At 39.0% G+C, this 20,036-nt stretch overlaps 1 protein-coding gene across 4 annotated transcripts in view; it reads left to right on the plus strand.

Annotated features, from left to right (window-relative positions):
* SOX6 (SRY-box transcription factor 6) overlaps nt 1-20,036 on the plus strand; it is a 252,853-nt gene that overhangs the window by 147,325 nt on the left and 85,492 nt on the right. For 2 of the 4 annotated variants that reach the window (XM_057369294.1, XM_057369296.1), the window contains exon 7: nt 13,895-14,018. In XM_057369294.1, coding sequence (XP_057225277.1) covers nt 13,895-14,018 — 124 coding nt within the window. The remainder of the gene's footprint in view (nt 1-13,894; nt 14,019-20,036) is intronic. The other 2 variants (XM_057369295.1, XM_057369297.1) reach the window with 1 other exon arrangement.

A 20,036-nucleotide genomic window follows, 5' to 3' on the forward strand; every position in this document is an offset into this window, starting at 1 on the left:
TTATCCAATTGCAGTAAAGGTGCCTTCCTTTCCTGCTCTTGGGAATGGTACATACAGCAAATTTCCAGTAACCATGGCAGACAACTCAGATGGGAAAGATTTTTATTATGCATAGCACAGAGGTTATAGCAGTGAGAAGKAACAGCAAAAGCCAGTCAGACAGTGAGGGTAGAAAACGAATGAGTGATTTGAACAAGGTCCAGATTTCCAGGAGAGAGAATCGAGATGTACACTGAAAAAATACAATAGGAATGCTGAGATGGGATGGGTGTGCACTGCTACAAACAGCACAACACCACATGCACCAGCCATGGGGCAGCGGTACCAGGGAGGCACGTATGGGTGAAAATGGGATGGGTATTTCTCTATTCAGCCACAGAATAAAGTAGATAGAGAGCAGTGATATCTCAGAGACATCTGATCTACTCTAAAAATCATGGATGGACATTTCTGGGTCTAAGCGTTAAATAATTTCAGCGCGTTACTGACCAGCAGAAAGCAAAATATCTTCCTCTGTTTTCCTTAAAATACATTATCACACATCTCCCCTTCATGTCCCTTGAAAATGCAGTACCAGTGTAGTCAAAAATGAGCACGTAGATTAGCTAGTCTGTGCATCTCACATTGATCCTGTTCAGCCCATTTGTCCTCACATCTCAGAAATTTTATATTGGTATCCTACCTTCTTGTACTTTCTTCTGTTCTAGTTTTGAAATTAGACTGATTTACAATGACAAAGAAACAAAAAACTTCAAAACCTAAAAACCTGAAAAATAGTTTCAAAGGAGTGCCTAAACTGAAATAGAAAATTATTCCTTGAGAAGTCTTACTTACCTGAAAAGACAGGGGAGGAAGACATGCACTAACAAAACAGGGGGTTTGGGTAAGAGAATTGTTTACTCAGAAGACACYTGAGTGCAGCAGGAGGGTTTTAGAAAATCACAATTTTAATTTGTTTCAGCTGCATGCGTCTGTCTTAAAAACCAGATGTTTGTAGGTGTCCTCATTTCCTTGATGTGGTGCTACTTTTATGTCTAAGCTTTTCCTGAATTTGTGACAATGGCCATCCAAAAGACAAGAAAGCCAAATACACTTAACTGTGGTGTCCTTCCTTCTGATTGAATTTTGTTGACAATTTTGGGCATTACTTTCTTGGTATCAGTGACCTAAAAAGGAGAATTTTCTGCTGGATACCTACTTTACATACATGAAACCTACCCCCMAAAAGAGGAAATGCTAATGCTGAAAGTTTTGTAAAGAGACAAAAGGTGAGGAATGAATAGAATGAGAGACAGAGAAAAAAAAATTATTTGATAAATAGAAGAGATGGAATGAAATCCAGCAGTAATGGATGTGAGTGATAGAATGATTTAAAAAATACTTTCTTGTTGTTACTCAGGTTGCTGACTTCTTCATTCAGCAGCAAACCTGWTAAATGTATCCTGCTCCAGGTACATCTCCTGATAAAAGTGGTCTTCCCAGAGTAAGCATTGCAGAAACACAAGTTTGAATGTCAAAGGAAGTAATTCAAATAGAGATTATCCAGGAGTGTAACAGGGAAATTGGATAGCTGGATGGATCTAAGAACACAGAAATACTGAGTGAGGGATTTGGGGAAAAAGGAGGAAAACAAGTTCTACATATATATATAAACATATATATATATATATAAACATATATTTGAGATTATTCATAAAAAATATATGTATAGAAATGTTTTATACATATATATAGGTCTGTACATTCTATATGTACCTCTATGTATATGCAGAATATGATTTTATATTTATAAAATGAAATATAGAAACATAGCTATACACTTATGTATTTACATACACTTATGTATTTATATACAGAGAGAAAGGGATATTCACTTTCCTTTTAAGAAAATGTCTGATAGGAAAGCTTCTGCTTGGTAAGATGTGTGACTTTATCATGGCACAGACTACACAGGAGCTTCTACAGYCCACTTCTTAGGACTAATCTCTTCTTAGTGAGTAAACAAATTTMCCTAAAGTCATCTTCAATGTACCTAAACATGTAGACAGAGTTCTGGAGAGCTAAGGTGCTACAGGTACATACACTGAGATATTTTGTGGTGGTTTCCTGTATAGTTGAACACCAAAACACAGCTTCAAAATGGAGTGCAGTAGCTCACAGGTAAACACAGATGTAAGAATTGGAACAGAGCTGTTGAAAAAACCTTTTGTCTTTTGCTCTGATTTTGGATAGACATTTTTGTAAAGATCCTTCTCTTGTTTCTTTATTGACTGACCTGGTGACCAAAATCATTACAATGATAACTTTTTGGATCTGACGTCACTAGCACATGTCATTGCAGCTCACAATTTTGGAAGACTCTATTATGTTAGACTGATCTGTTGGACTCTACTGCCCAGTCAGCCCTCATCCTTACTACAATTTTTTTTTTCTTTATCTCTCATTCCTGTTCCAATGAGCAAAAAGTATCAGCACTAACTAGTTCCTACTTTGGGAAAAAAAGTAGCACTTCAGCTGCTCCTGCAAATTCTTTCGCCCTCTGAGCAGTGATTAATATACAGGTTTAAGAAGAATATTTAAACAAAACCTGGAAAAAAAGGAAAAGAGCAAATATGCAAGCTAATGGTGTACCCTGAGGTGAGCAAAATGCATTTTTTTAACAAGCCAAGCATAGCAAAAAAGCTATTCTACAGTGAAATTAATAATTACCAAAAAGATTTGCTAGCATTATTGTTGTATCCTTTATGAGAATATGAGTAACATGTTTAAAAAACATGGGAAGTGTGAATCAAAGCCCAAAGATTCAAAACGGTCTCTAATTTTTAATGTGAATTCTATTCATATGCCCCTGGTGCATAGACTGAAATACAGTCTGTGGATAACAACTGCCTTTAGAGTGGTGCCACTTAACCTGAAAATTGTATCTGTTCCTCTGGTAGTATGGATTTCTAATTTCCTTTACCATCGTGTTTTAACAAAGCTTTAAGGCAGAAGGGCATCATGGTGCCACATGTAGTAGGTGCCTGGCTATAATACATGATTTCAGCTCCAAATATTTTCTGAAGGCAAGGTTTGTTTATTAACTGAACCCCATGCTGAGATTCAATCAATCTAATACAGACTCAGTTTGAACATTCAAACGTATGCCCATACATCTTGGGCATATATCTTACATAATGATGTTGGCCCCAGACATCTTTCTGGGTTTGTTTATGTCTGTTATGGATTCCCCTCATTATCCATGCTGTTTGAGGGATTCCCTATGGATTCAGCCAGTTTATTGCATACTTTTTTAATTTTATGCCAAACTGAATGTTCTGAGTGGCAGCTCRTAGGGTAGCTCTGTTATAGCTTCCTCTCAAACCCAGAGATGAATGCTGTGATTAAGGTTAAATAAAATAATACAGACACCAACATGCTGCAAAAGGGTATGGAAGAGAATGCCCCAGGAGAGGCAGGAGGGTTATAGAAGTAATGTGAGCGATGAAACATTAAGATGTTGACTACTCTTCCTATTCCTTTTCCTTTTAATTATGACTAACCTTTAGAGCAGCAATTCTGTGGCTTACAAGATCTTCCTTATTGAGCATCTATATTAATGACAYGGGGAAAGCTCATTTTCTAAATTTCACTGGAGTGAAGGGTTGTTTTAATATGCCAGTGGCTGAGCACATCTGTGTGTGCACACAACTCCCAGGAACATTAATTGGAGGTGCATATGCAGATCGGCAGAGAATGGAGTCTTAAATATAGAAAGACAAGAATGCCATTGGCCAGAGTGTTCTTGGGAGTCTGTCCTGCTCCACCAGAGTAAGAGTTTCTGAGGCTCTCCTCCTGAGAGGCACTGACCTTCTCATATTCAGTATATAGCACTCATTTAGYTCTTGCAACAGTTTACTAGGAGTAATATATGGCCAGGAGAAATTGGGGCTAAAGGACAGGTTTTACTTATAAAGCCTTTGCATTATGGAAAAGGTTGTTTTCAATCTGAAAACTCAGATTTATAAACACTTAATTCATCAGTTCCCCATGCCTTTCATTTGAAATAAACAGTCAGCAATATTATTTTAAAATAAGGCAGAAGGTGTAACAAAAATGAAGTAATGTTTTGAGAAACAGGTGATTGATGATTAAAAAACAGAGAGAGAAGTGGTGGGGGGTGTCAGTCCGGCATTCATTAGTCAGGCAAAACTTTGGTTTRAGCATGCATTAAGTCAGGAAGACCAGACAGTGTGTCTGGAAAATTATTCTTTCTTTGAGAAGTAGACTCTCAAAAATATCCCCTTGTTTCTTAAAACTAAAGGAATCCTTTGAGCGACTTAGTTATTTTATAGCTATTGATGCTAGAGAAAACAAAAGAAACTTTAAAACCTGGAAACATAAACATCATTGAACCATCCCCTTTCAAAGAAAAAAAAAAAAAAGGGGGGGGGGGGGGGGGGGGGGATTGGTGTGGAGGGGAGAATGAAAAGGAAAAGAAAGAAATCACAGTGGATGTTTTCCAGGAGGGCACATGCTATTCTGTGTAAAGGGGGCTAGTGTAACAAGAAGTCATCTATTCTTGATTCCTTGAGACAGCTAGAGCTTTGTGCCTTGTGTAGTTTCTACGTTTTAAGAGCTTGTTCTGTGTAGCAGAAATAATACAATAAATGGGTTTAACCACATTTGTCTCAGCTAGACAGTCTGCTTTGTCAAAGATTGCTGGTACAACATAAACAAATTATGTGTTTGTAGTGCTTTTCAATGAAAGCCTATCTAACAGAGCGGAGATTGTGTTTCGGCAGCTGTAGATTTAATCTCCTACCTGTCAGTTAAAGCAGGCATTTCCTGAGCAGATAAGGCCTGGCTGCGGAGGGGGAAGCGGCCACAGCTGGACAAAGGGCCATTGTTGCTGCCCGGAGCTCTGCGCGGCTCCGAGCCCGCACTGATGGCAGCAGCCCCATCCAGCGCCGGGGCTGCGGAGCGGGCGGCCGGGAAAACGGGAATTGCGGCTCCGCTCCGTGCCAGGGCTCCCGCCGGCTGCTCGGGGAGCCGGGGGAATCACCCAGCCTGGAACCGAGCGCGATCGCACGAGTCGGAGCCGAAAACGCGCCTTAAGTGATGCCAGAGTTCGGACAAATTGGGGAAAGCCAGAAAATGGGAAGATTGGCATTCCTCCTCGGGTGCAGAAAAGGCAGCGCAGCAGTGTGGTTTTCTATCTGAGCTAGAGCTGTGATTTTAATTGCTGGAATTTTAATACCTAAAGTTGGATAAGAAATACGCAGTGCTCATTTTAAATATTTCCTGATTTCCTGCCTTATTTTACCTTTTAAATGATTTTGTTCTTTCACAACGTTTTTGTGGATTAATCATGAATGCTGTGGAAGGCTGAGAAGCCCATAAAATCCACTTGAGTGAGACAGTCGGTGCAGGAAGCACGAAGGCTGTTTGTATGTCACTGGAAGTTTAGAAACTCCGGTGCTTGTTCCCAAATTTGCAATAATTACCGTGCACCAGCGGTGGCAATCACCTCAGTCATACTGTGCAAACACACCGCTTCCCTGCATCCTTTTCTGAGTAAAGATGGTCAGATCATGTCAAAATCTGAGGAATCCAGGAAGAGATGGAACAAATTAATTTTTGCAYGCAATCAGTATTCTGATTTGACTTTGATCTCTAGACACAGGAGTTTTCTGCATTAAGCTAGTTCTCCACATAATTGCCTTTGATAACCCTTTGTGTTTCGATCTAAACACTCCATAAACATCATATGATTTCTGGAAGTTATCTAGGTTACTATTCTGCATTAAATATCTTTCAAAAATATACAGGAGCAGGAATATTCTCACTGGATGTGARTAACTCCTTTGACCTAGTCTCTTGAATATTATGCATTTAAGCTTGAGGAAAAATAGCAATACTCTCCTCTTCTTCTCTTTGAATTTATTCTTCTTTATTATAAATACCAGCAGAAATCAGCCACAGGACTGGGTGGGATTGGAAAGGCTTCTATTTCTTGCACCTGTGCCTCACCTCCACCCTTGTATCCTGCCATTATACAARTGTTGGAGGTTAAACTGTGTAGGGCTGGCATGGACCAGCTCAAAACTGCCCCCTGATTTTCCAACAGATCATGTCCCTCGTGAGCCACAGCCCTGCACCTCGGGTGGCTCTTGGTACAGCTGTGTGCTGAGATGTAATGGTTACAAGCAACAGATTACGATGGAATTGATTCCTACCCACCAYACATCTTCACTTCTGCCACTGGAAAAGAGATCCAGGCCTCTTTGAGAGTCCTCTGTGTAAACTGTCGGTGTAGTACTGTCCCCTGACTGGGATTTGAGCTTGAATTAATTAATACTTGTAAMGTGTGTGATGTATCCAAGTCCCTACATAGTGGCATTACAATATAGTTACAAATCTTGGAATATCAGTGAAAATATAGAAAGCTTTAAAAAGAGTACGCTGCTCAGAACAAAATTTTTCCCACTGTGAAAAAAATGGCARAAGTCCTGTTTTGATTGGTGCCCTCCTGAATTTCAGACATATTTTGTTTAAATATGTTCCATTATTTTGTTTCACCTTTTTTTTTAACCCCACAGGGCAGAAGGATTTTTGATCAGAGGCATTGAAAGATTTTTTGGTTTTATTCCTACTTTTGCTGGAGCTTCATTTCAAAGTGAAAGACAATCACTCCTTTAGTAACCACCAGTTCTGTAGTATGAGGTGATTTTTTTTTTCTACTGTACATTGAGGGGATTAATTTCATATTAATAACTAGTAATGGTTAGTATTAAAAAAGAAAAAAAAAACTCTGTCTAGAATAGATGGGTGTGGGGAGAAACTCTGCTTGAAAGCACCAATACCAAACATAAATTTTAAAGCATCTCTTGCTCTAAGTATTTCCACCAACAGGAAATTTCAAAGTATCCAAAAATCTTGCACATTTTGATATCACCATAAAAACATAGCTAATAAGGGTTTTCTAACATAATTTATATTTTGAGTTGAAGTAATGGAGCTACTGTGTATAAAATATCAACAAGTATCATTAGGCTGCAATATTTTTCTTATTTTGGCATGAGTGAGACAAGGTGCAAATGAGAAACATACATCTTCACTAGTCTTTGGAAATATCTGAAATAATTGACTTGCTCAGTCTTCTGTGATGGCTTGGCGACCACTAACTGTGACAATTTGCATAATAGTCAACTCTTCACTTCTGTAGAGATAACTGTTTGTATCTGATTAAAATTAGGACTGTTTTAGTTCTCTTGACTTTTCCAGAAGTTGCAGTAATAGAGATTTGCTGTTATGCTTTAACCAAACAAATGCACACATGGGGATAACAATATGCTGAGTTTATGCAGATTTTACAACACAAATCTGAATAAAATACCCACTAATAGACCCTTAAGGAGTAATAAACACACATGAATTTTCCTTAGTTGCACTTTAAAGTGATTTTAACATACTACTAGACCTTAACAATAATATTTAATTGACAAGATTATGCATTTGTATGGATTGAAAAGGTGGTAGATCTCTAATTCCAAATGAACTATAAATTCACTTTTGCATAACATGTTTTATTTATTTCTCTATAGCAGATATGTTCTCCATCCCTCCTAGTGAGAGTTTCTTAAAATACAGACAATTTAAATAGGTTTAATTACCATTTATCATACTTCTAACTTCATGAGATCATCTTTAGTTGAATTCTGTATTTCCAGATAGTTAAGAAGCTAGATAAAAACAGGACAACATAATGAGAAGCTAATAGAAATTAAATTATATCTAGTGTTTGAAACTGCTCTGTTTCTAGTGATGTTGGCAGTATTTTTCTGTTGCTTCCTTCTTGATTTCCCAAGTAGGTGGAATTTAGGTTTATTTAATTTAAAGTTTCAAAGTGATGAGGAAAAAACATAATAAAAAATAAGGATACTCTGTTTCTCTGTATGATCATGGCTACAATTTTCACATTAATGTTGTGGCCACTGTAGTAGACTTAAATCTCCAAATCACTCCGATGCATTGGACAAATGAAAAAAAAATGATAGGGGAAAAGAAAGGAAATAACAGTTACAATCCCTTTATAAAATCAATAGTGGGCTACATATTTTATTCTATAGTAGTTCCAGACTGAAATGTTCTCACTTTGCAAGCCTATGGTATCTTTTTTACAGTTTATTTGCCGACACTTCCCCTGGGATCCCATTGGCAGACATTTTCTTTGTGGCTCATGTACTTTCAACGAGAGGAAACATTTTTCAATTAGACTGCAGATAATTAGATGGCAGATAAATTAGAACATAATATACCTCCCTATATAGATAGATCTCCAGTGGTTCTGTATTGCTAACAGGAGCAGAAAGTAGTCTCTGAATAATTTTCAGTGTGGGGGCTGTATTGACATGATTTTCAGTGTCCTAGCTATGAGACAGTGATTGAGGGATCACTTTGGGTCTGCTGGAGCCCTTCTTCCTCCAATTCCTTTCCTCCTCAGGCAGAGTCACAGGTGCTTCCCTGGGATTATTCCCTAGMGGGGATTTCTCGCTTTTTTGGGCCCACACTCGTGTATTATCTTTACATTTGAGAATGTTGGGCATTGACSGCCATTAATTCAAAGCCTTGGGAGTTTATCAGTCATATTTGAGAGCYCGGAGCAAAAGGCTCAGCTGCACTTGCACACAAAGTAGCCAGATCCTTTATAATCCAGCTAACTTGGCCTTACGGTCACTTTTTGTCACCAGAACAGCACAAACAATTCACCTGTAATCAAAAACACCTTCAAAACATTTTTTTTTTTTTTCAGATCAATCCTTCTGCAGTTTTTATAAATAGATAATTTCTGAGGCCATGAAAGGGCTCAGTGATGGCATGAGTTCATTAWGATATTGGCAGAGTTGGGGAGGAGATTTCAGCTCAAACCTGCAGAAATCAGCATGTAGCTGCTTTTAAACTTTTACCCAGTCCCTCTGGCTTTCACATATGAAGCTTTCAAAAAGAAGTCCATGCTTCTTTATTTAATATGTTGYTTGTGGTCCTGCAGCATCCTCAAAAATGACTTAGTCAAAATACAATTTAAATTTTCAAAACTCCTAATATTTCTTCTCTTACAAAGTACAACAAAGCCCAACACTAGTTATCGAAATAAATAAAAAACTAACGGTGATATCAATGTAACTGTGCCATGAATTGTATAGAGACTGTTTAAAGGCCAGATTAGGTAAATATATATAACATACAGGATATTTAAAGTGTTGCTCTAATAGTTCTGGGGGCACAAACACTGCTTTCAGTGCCATTAAGACTTTTAAAATAAATCAGCCTAAAATATAACCTGTTGAGCTATCCATTATGGCATCTATGTTCTATCATACAAACATATTTTGAGCAGTCTGAAAATGCACATCCTTACTTGATATGCTGCCATTACCTGGAAATCTATTACACTGTAGTTTCTAAATGAGAGGCCAGAAAATTTCCAACACACTTTGTGCTATGGAAATTCAAAGCTCAATGAGGGCTTAGGCTAAAGTTGTAGTCTGGGTGTACCAATTACTCAAGCAGTTAAAAAGACTTAGGTAGAAATTAAAATTTAAACTATGAAAGGTCTAAACCTCCCTGTGAACAACACAGGCTCTCACTGAGGCTGCAACATCACAACAACGAAGCGTTCTGTTCATCCTATACTAAAGAAAAAAAAAATCAGTAAATTCAAAGATTGATTTCTCAGCTAACTTGCRGTGGAGTAGTCTGTTAGATTCCAAACAAATCTCAAGATTTCCACAGTTTGGGAACAGAGTCCAGAAATKTAATTGGTTGAAGAAGGAGGTGGCAATGGTTTTAAATAGCAATGCTGTATTTTTGTAGGCAATTAGAACATATTTAGCTATTCACACTGTTTTATACTAGTGATGGATGTAATGAAAGAAAAGAAAAGCYTTAAAGAATGGGTGAAATATTATAAAGATTGCGCTTTCTCTTGAAAAGATGGCACTTTTGCCCTTTACTGAAGYAAATTGTGCAGAGAGGCAACTTGTGAAGTTTGTTCTAAAGGAAGAGGAATTCATCTGCTGCTATGGGGTGGGATTGCTTCTGCTCTTGAAACCTGTGATCCTCACAGCTAAGCAGAAATGTGTGAGCTGTGTCTTTGCCTGCACTGCTGCCACCCTTTTCTCTGAATGCTTTTAGCTCTCTACTTGCAATGTTAGTTGTTGCAGAGGCAGCTTTGGTYTTCAAAGATAAAACCCTTCCTCTTCCTCAGTCTCACAAAATGTGCTGTGCCCCTTATCCAAAAGAAGCAGATCATTTTTAATTCAAAGCATTATTTTTGTATAACATATCACTTTGGCTTACATTTTCCATGCACAACACTAACTATCAATGACTTTTAACAAGGAGGATTGTTCAGCCAGCTTCTGAGATTATCACTCACAGGACTGTGGGACAAAGCACTGCAGATTTGCCCAGCTTATCAAACAGGCCACCGGCTTTTATTATTTCAGGGAGAATCAAATTGGAAGTTGTTTCTTGAACTAATCAGGGCTGATTTGCTCTAAAGTTGCTTCCTGACTTAGATCTCAGGCAAGGAAGTGCTGTAATCAGTTCCCAAGGGCCGTCAGAGTTGTGATGGGATATTAAAGGAATGGTACACTACCTTTTAAGAGTCCCCTAATCTTAGCAGATTTTTGTGTTTAACACAGTTAAACCTGGGCTTGTTGTACAGAAACTAAGATTAATTTCATGAGGTAGCTTTATATGAGAGTTGAATTTACTTGAGATAGCAAACTGAATATTGGATAGAATATATTCAGGTTTCCTCCAGGGTTTGTACATTCAGTTAAAAATATTGACTGGCAGGATTGTTCAAAATCAAACATTCACTACCCAAAACCAAAAAAACACCCTCAAAAAAAAAAACTTCATGAAAGAGAAAATGAGTCCCCCTGAGTGCCTCTGTTTGCATATTAGCCCATAGCATGGGCTCTGCCAAGTTACTCTCTGACTGACTGCTGCAGATGCTCTTTCTCAAGTATTCTGAGTGAGATCTTTAGTGCAAGTCTTTGGGGACAAACAATAGCACCTGTTCCTCACAAGATAGCAGCCCAGTTAGTCCATTCATGTATCTTTAATGAAGCTCTGGGGCAGATGGCAAAAAATGGCATCATCAACGACTTAGCACAGAGGAGACAAAAGGGGAAAGCGCCGATCCAACAATACGCTATTTTTACGAATGGGAAGAGACAGAGTCAGAGTGTTTCTTGGGCATCTGCTCCCGTCTTGTCTTTCAGAAAGACCTGAGGAACATCTCAGCAATTAAAATTTCTGGGCRTGTAGCCGATTTTATGAAGAACACCAATCAACCCCTCCTCCCAATTTCTCCCCCCCCTCAGTAAAATCAAAACCATCACCTTCAACATAATAAAACTCTCAGAAACAGAAATTGTCAAAAATCAAGGAGTTAACTGGATTTTTTTTGCATTCATTTTATATATTTAATAATTGTATGCTCAGTGATTCTTCTACATTCTCTTCCTTTTCGATGATAATGCTTTTCTGTTGACCCGTGCTGGAAATGAACAYCTATGTCCATAATAATTCTTTGTAAACCCAACATTTATGCAGGAATAATATTTAAAGTGTGCCAGAAAGAAGACCTGTGAGAGAGAATGGTGGCCGTTCAGCATGGGCTTTTTTCAGTCTGTATAAATCTCTCCAGTGTAAATTCAAACTTACAGCCTAAATGTAACCCTTAATCAAAGYTATGTAGATTTATATAGACTGAAGACTTGATCCTGAATTCAGAATAGGAAGAATAGCAGATAGCCAGAAGATGAGATGGTAATTCTCCAAACTCAGAGAATTGCATTTATTTGAGAGTTTAAATAAAATCTGTACARCTGAGTGGATCGAAATCTACAGGAATGCATTGTAGGACTTGGTTGTGGTATGTTTCAAATTATCTTTATGACACAATGGAGGGTGGTAGTGGTGAGGGTGTGTTTGCACTTTCACTCAAACCACAGCACCCTGATCTCTCCTGTATCTTGTGAGATTGTGTTGGAGTCTTGTACCTTTGCAACCCCATCTGGGGGACCTTTCTTAGTATTTTGGCCCCATTTCATTAGTTGCTAGTTAGGAACTACTGCAAATTTTTGTAAGTTGTACTGCACTGAGTTTCTTCCGGTATAGTTTCTTCTATCAGACAAAGCATGTGGTTTCCTTTGCTTTCCTCCTGCAGAGCCAATGTATAGAAACACCATGCAGCAAAATCAGCACCATTCCATCAGAGCTAAATGCCTCTTCTGGGCACATGGGGATCAACTCCAATCTGACCAACTTTAATGCATAACCTAAAACACACAGCCAGGCCTACCTCAGCTAAAATGAGAGAAATAGCTGCGTAAAGCTAGTTTCTTTCACGCCCCAGTGCCAGAGCAGTAATTGCACAAAGACCTTTTTATTATAAGTTGATTTTCCTGAGGAATGGATTCAAAAAATACTGTAAAGTGTTTATTTTTTGCCTGACCTTTATTAACCTCCATCTTAGGGCTTTCCCAAGAGAAGAGTTGTTGGTAAATTAACCCTCATGGAGACACACAGTAGCATTTCTGCACTGCATCAATGGTCGTGAAAGTAATGGGGATATGACAAGAAAATTTGGCACTATTTAAACAATGTCATAGGTCAACATATGGGATTTGACCAAAAAAGTTTTTTAGGAATTAAATGCAACAAAAATGCTTGAAGTGTACTTTAAGTTTTTAATAGTATTTAATTTCATCGATTTATGGTAGGATGAGGGACTCTTTTTTTTTTTTTCTGCCTAAATGCCCCATTTTTTCTTATATTTGCCAGCTTTGATATAAAAAGCATTTTATGTTTGCCTAACTGCTAATCAGAAAAATCCTAGTCAAACCCTTGGGTACTGCTGAGGTTAAGGAATGATGGATAAAAACTCTTTGCAATCCTAGCCACTGTCTCTGAAACACAGGTAAATTAAAGAATTAGGAAATTACCATGTGCATTTAACAGGCACGATTCCATCATGTAAATCTCTATATGCTGAATACAAATGCTAGTATAAGGTGAAGAATTTTTTCCCTTTTCCATGTTTGTGGTTTTTTGATATATTTATTACAGTCAAATTAAATTTGATATAGTAGGTTTTGTTCTGAAATGGTCTCTGAATACAGCTCCATAATTACCAAGCTACACGATGGTGCATAAAGCTATAAAACTGCTTAGACAGACAAGCAATTCATATCTTATAGTGAGGTGTGTGTGGCAGAGTATGTTAGTTTATTCAGGAGTCAAGATGTTGGACCCTTAAATCTTAATAGTTGTGGTGTTAACTGGAAGTCTCTTTAGTACTGTGGTGAGATTTAGAAATAACATACCTGAGTTGTCGGTATATATGTGAACAATACCAAGTTGTAAGATCTCAGAATTAAAATTACCCTAAACTTACTCAGATTTGAACATCAAAATAGATRCTGCAGTGTTATGTTATTTCTAAATGCTTGTCACTCTGCTGTCTGTGACCAAAGATGAGAAAATTTGTGAAAAATTACCAGAAATAATAAATACTTTTAAAAAAACCCCAAACTTTGGTGCGTTTTGTACCTTTTTACCTTGCACCAGGACAGGGAATATTAATTTAAAAAAAATGTAATAGGGTACCAGGAAAAAGTWAGAAAACATGCAACTCACTGAAACTGTTACACCTTTGACACTGAGGGAGAACAATGTTTGTGAAGGCTTTGATGTGATAATGTAGAGTTGGCAGGGATTGCATTAAGGCAGGGTTCCGTGGGACTGTGTGAACGCAAGAACACTATCAGTGCTGGAGAAATACCTGTCAAGACAAATTTGTGCTATTTCTGATCAGAGGCTCTCTTCTGTTTAGCAGGTTCAGGGTCACATGCCTCCGCTCATGATCCCAATTTTTCCACACGACCAGCGGACACTGGCAGCGGCTGCTGCAGCCCAGCAGGGATTCCTCTTCCCCCCAGGAATAACTTACAAGCCAGGTAAGCTCACAGGGATGGGAGGTTATTGCCCGTTTTGAGACATTAACTGTAGATTCTTGTATGATCTGTCTCATACAGGTGGCACATAGCATGGCTGGTTGGAAATTATTATGGAGCTTTTTCAACTCCACTTGAAAAAAAACCTTCTGGATTAAAGGAGGTGGATGGACTATTGGTTATTGAACATGATTTTTTTAAACTTAATTTCCACAAAGTCATTTGCTTTAAATATAATGGCCCCCTTGCCTAGCAATTTGCATCTATACCTAGTATGAAAGCTACATATCTTTAATTAATTCTGTTATCTTCAATATATTTGTGTTTTGTGTCAAAATTCTTACTCTTTTGTTTGATTTCAATCTGGTTAATAAAAGGTTTCAGTAGTTCAATTCCAGTCATCATTCAGGCTCCTAACAGGTCACATAACCTTGCAGTGAAATATGTTTCGAGATGATTTAGCAAATGTTATGATTTCTTTCTTTTTTTCCTCTGAGTTTACAGGACTCCTGGGGAATTCAATTAGGGATATAATGGTTTGAAGCTACTTTCAGAGCCTCCTTGTAAACAGGGCTTTAAATGTTTAAAGACACTTTGCCAAAGGAATTCAATGTAGGAAGATAGTTAAGTAAATAAAAGTCAACCTTATTTTCATTTGTACATTCTTTGTAAGTGACCTCAGTCCAGAAGCAGCAACCTTATTTTGCTCATTAATAGTATTCTCTGTCAAGCTGCCTTTAGCATATTAACCTGATAACTAATAACTACAAAACCTAAATACCAGTTTATTTTTTTATTCATTAAATATGAAACGTACAAAGTAAGGCATTGATCCTGTTCCCACTGATGTTCGTGGTGCTTTTGCTGTTGACTGCAACAGGAACAGGGTCAAATCCAAAGTGAAGCCTCATAATAGATGATGTAAACAGCATGCTAATTAAAAGCCAGGTTGAACCTAGAATATTTTCTAACAAGTTTACTTAATATTAGATGAAGTGAGGCCAAACAGGAYTTCAGCAAGTATTTCCGTTTGTCCCACTCCCTTCTGTCCCTTTAGTCCAGAGATGTTCCTCTTTAAATACAGATTCTTTGTCCTGCTATTTTATTTCCAGGTTCTGAAAAGCCAAAGTTATTTTCCAACTTGACAAACTGGTGCACTTTATGCTGGAAGAAGTTACTGGGGTTCTGAAAGGCAGGCAGCTCTAGATGGCCCAGGGTGAGGGCTGTTCAATTCACACACCTCACAACAGTTAGGGACCAAAGACAAAGAGCTGCMAGTTGTGGAAATTACCTACAATGCCCTGGCTAAATCTTAGTTCTCACAGACAAGAGAAAGCACATGCTTTCCTTGTTTTTCCTATTTTAATCCGAGATGCTTCCTGAATAGTGACTGCTAGTGACTAAGCTGTTGGTTGTGCTGCCCCCTGAAAGGCGTTATGTTCAATCATGTTGTGTTAATTTTGGCTCTCTAGACTTCTTGGTACAAAAATTACTCAGGAGGAATAGTGCCAGCATGTTTTCCTGAACATGATTAAATTTCTGCACTTATTCTAAAGTGTTCCTCACTGTACCTATCTAACTTGATCTTACTGGCCTCTTAATAGGAGGTGATACAGCTTTAGGGCATTTTCTTGCTTGCCAGAATGCAGAAAGAGAAGTGTATAACAAATGYTAGAAGAATGAACAGCCTTCCTGCAGCCCAGGTCTAGTTATCTTGGAACATAGAGAAGCCATTGGCTGGTATGTCAGTGGTTTATATCCAGATGATGCTAGTAAAGACCAGAAGTTACAATGATCTGATTACAGCCAGTGGTTTTAAAGAAATTAGAATATTGGTATTGTCAGTATATTTGTTGAATTCARCTGCATGTGGGGCCAAGGTAGCTGGGCAGGTCAGTAGCTTCTGTCAGAGGCACATCATGATAAAAAAAATTGCTGTAACTACACTTGGTATTGATTAATTCCTATTTTTGGCACTCTCGGCACGGTAGTTAAGGAATTAATGAAACTGGAGATTAAGCTATACTCTTTCATAGAGAGGGTTCTTCAAAGTCATTTCTGAGGAATATTTATGAACTTGACTGCTACTACCTGTACTCTTCTACTTTTGTGAGAAATGAAACTTTCACCTCCAGAACTGTCAGTCTAGACTGCTTGTACCTCTAAGGAAAGATAGGAGATGGATTAACCCTTCAGACACTTTTCTTTTAGGGTTGCCTGTTTAGCTTCTATTTCATTTTACTGCAGCTTGATGCAGGCAAGCCTGAGCTTTGACCCTGGTGGATTTCCTTGACATTCAGAAAATCCAGTGAGAGTCATTCAATAATAGGAGCAGTGGGGGCTGAGTACTTTTGAAACTGCCTGTGTCATTTGGGGAATGTCAAATATTGTGTGCACAGTCACTTAATTTGCTTTGCCTGCAAAATGGGCTAGATATAGGCTGGCACCAAAGTGGGAGCAGTGTTAGTGTGACAGGACAGCCAGGATGAGAAGTCCTGCCTTGATGTACCAGCAGGGCCATGGTTATGTGTCCGTRTCCATGCAGAAGTGTCTTCCTGGTGACATTTTCATGGTGTTTAGTTCAATGCCAAGGTAGCAGTAATGGAATCCTGCCGCAAATCTGCACACAAACGCTAGGCCCGAAAGGAATAACATGGTGTTCTTTAACAAAACAGAGTAGTTCATGCCCTCAGCTAAAGGTCCTGAAGAAGAGAGGAGAATTCATTGGGTTCTGAGGCCCTTCCAGTACACGTCTTGCTGCTTAGGAACTTCTGAGCTCAGCAAATCATTATGAACAGAAAACTTCAGGACTTGCTGATGTACAACTATGATAAAACCTGACAGGAGAAAGTTTCCTACAGCCTGGCAGAATCTATAACAGTGAGATTGCTGAAACCCTTCCTCCCCCCAATATTTAGAACTCTAGGAGGTGAAACAGGCCAAAGTTAGCAAGTGCTGATGACAAGTAATAATTGCATTAGAAAAAAAAAATCCCCAAAGTCCCATGCTTCCTTATGTATCTCAAAGTCATGTAATATAATTTTCCGGCATGGTAAGTACTAATTGAGAAATCAGAGCTGCATAGACCACCTAATTAATTTTTTATACATATTTCAGTATTTATACTGTATACCGGATTAATTAAAACTTTAGGGCGCTGTGCATCTCAAATGACGGTTGTGACTATTGACCTGCAGGCGTTTGACGAGCCTCGCAGAGTACCTGGTTGTGGGGGTTGCCACTTATTCCAGTGGGAAGCTGAGAGTGGCAGCTGTTAGGAAGCTAATGCTTGCCCAGAGATGCTAGCAGTTAATAGAATGATTTTGCATTCTGAGTGCAAGCAAAGCAACGGCGCTGCCTTTCTGCCTGTGACCACTGCACTCACTGCTTGGAGCTGGTGGGCAGCACAGGTACCATCAGACSTCCTCTCCCACTGCAAATTCCCCTGCGTTTGACCAACCACATGCATCCAGGAGCACTTAGTGGGCTGGAGTGTCCTTGAAAGTGATTAGTGTGTCCCCATTAGTGCCCTGGGTCAAGAGGACAGGACAGTGAGTAGGATGAGGAAGATGAGGATAAGGAAGGACAGTTCCCTGCTCCATCTTGCAGTGATTAAATTATTACTTCCATCAAGTTTTGGGGCTAAGAAGGAATAGGGCAGTAGGATGGTGATGGAGCAAAGATATAAAGCAATGCTGGGTAGATGCCCAGACCACAATTTGAGCAGAGATCAAACAGAGCTATGGTTTGCTCTAAGCAGAGAGGGAGAGGGTCTCATGCCAGGTGGATAATGGCAGTCTGTGAGATTTGAAAATACTGCAGAGCATCYCTGGAAAAGATTATTGAAAGTAGAGACATTGAGTAGAGTAAAACTCAGTTTAGACAGGTTTGTTGAGTGATACACTGCAGTGTATTTTCAAAGCTTTTCCCCTTATTTCATACAAGAATGATGTAGACCCCATGATTAGAATAGCTGAGAAACAGTCCCTCCCTACCTACCTGGGTCATTTGGCTTTATACACAAAAATAATTTACAGGAGATTCTTCTATGCTGMAATGCAAACGTGGAAGTAGAAACTTTTCCTAGGCTGGTGGCAGGAGTAGTGAGAAAGAGAGCCAGCATTTTGGCCTGGTTCTTTTGCTACTTGCACTGGGGCAAGTCAATCCTTTGGAACCACAGAAGGAATATTAGAGAGAGCATGACAAAAAAACCTGTCAGGCTTATTGTCATCAGGCTGGACTTCAGAACATTCCAATACTGTGGAATATTTGTCATTAAATTAATTAAACTCCTTGATTACTGTAGCTAATCTACAYAATTTACATTATTTTGGAGGTGCCGGATTTCTCTGATATCTGACATTGCAATTTCCATTTGGAATAGGTCCTTCAGAAGTTTTTCCTAAAGCTGTAAAGTGTTTTAGAGTTTCCTTAGCTAAGTATTCTTTTTTTCAGTAGGCTGCTCTTCCTCCTGGCAGGTGAAAACAGGAAGCACACACCAAATCCACCGTGTGCTGGGTTGGCTGTGTGTCTTYGCACAGCTTCATGAGTCCTGTTTCTAATGGAAATTCCCCAGAACCGTGATGGAGCCTGTCATGCATCTCCTGYTGGGTTTTCTGGTTGGAACAAGGAATTTGTAACCTCAGGATTTGTTGCAGCAACCATATGTGCCTCAGTCCTAAACACTGATGTAAAATCTGGAAGTGATGGTAGGCAGCTGGATATTGTCAGGTGGGACTTTGCACTGAAATGTGCAAATTGTATATTTTAGCAAACATTACCTGCAGGAGGAAGGGGGGAAGCTGGTTCTGCTGGAAGGTGAGAATGGCGATTAAGGGGAATTGCAGCAAACCCTACTCAGGACAAAATAACAGAAGCAGCCTTGTCGGACAGGGGAGATGCCCCACAGCATTCCCTTGGACAGATACCTCTGTTAACATCTTCCTCAATCCTGATGGCCCTGGGCAAGCAAAACCCATGCCCTGCGTGGGAATACTGTGGGAATGGCCATCTCTGTCCTTGCTGTGTCATGACATCACCTGAGGAAACTTCCCTCAATCTGTTCATCATGCCTGGAAGGATAAGGCCCTGGAATTGCTGAACTCTTGCAGATCTTCCAACTCCATTTCCTCTCATGCTGAGCATGTGAAGACAMAGATTTTAAGTTGCAATCCCAAAATGGGGATCAAGCCCATCATCAACCCAAAAGCTTTGTAACTCAGAGGAGGAGTCCGCTTATGCCTTATAATTGTGTTTTAGGAAAGGCGGGTAATAAAGCAACACCTTCCCCCTATTCTGGGTCTCACAAAAGCCAGACATCCTTCTTTCCTCACAGCTCACAAAGCCTTGATTTGGAAGGTAAGTCTATACATCTCATAAATAAAGTCTGCTAAGCTTCATCTCTTCATCCAAGACAAAAAGAAACATTTACATTATTTCTATGTAGAATAGCACAGCACAATTGCTCACTGCTTTTACTCATTTGGAAATGTTGCTCAACCTGACAAACGAAACAGAAGTCTGGCATAATTTTCCATGGCTTGTAAACACCAATTTATATATAAACAACAGCAGCCAAATGTAAATAGACAATCAGCACAGCAAGGAGATTGAAAAGATCAGTTTGCAAAACATGACAGATTTTCTTCTCCCAGCATTCTCCTCACTCTTGGTTATCAAAGGCCAGCACACASCAGTACCTAAGGCAGACCTGTTTGAACATGTTCTGCTACCTTTTATACAAATTTAAAAGAATGGATCCTCACGCAAGCATTCCAAATTGAGAAACAAATTTGAAAAAAATTGCCACAATACATTGACTGATTTCTTGCCAAGACAGCTATGGAGAAGCTTCTTGATCCATTCTTGCACTGTGAAAATGAGAGGGGGAAATACGTACCTCTGTAATTAAAAATTAAAGCCAGAGCATTCCTTGCATGCTCAGTTTGCTCAAGGGAGAAAGAAGTACCTTTGCTCTGCTTTTACTCCTCAATGCCAACAAGGTACTCTACAGCTGAAGGA

The sequence above is a fragment of the Malurus melanocephalus genome, unplaced genomic scaffold, assembly GCF_030028575.1.
Source record: "Malurus melanocephalus ecotype Western Australia unplaced genomic scaffold, MMel_1.1 scaffold_106, whole genome shotgun sequence".
Lineage (NCBI taxonomy): Eukaryota > Metazoa > Chordata > Aves > Passeriformes > Maluridae > Malurus > Malurus melanocephalus.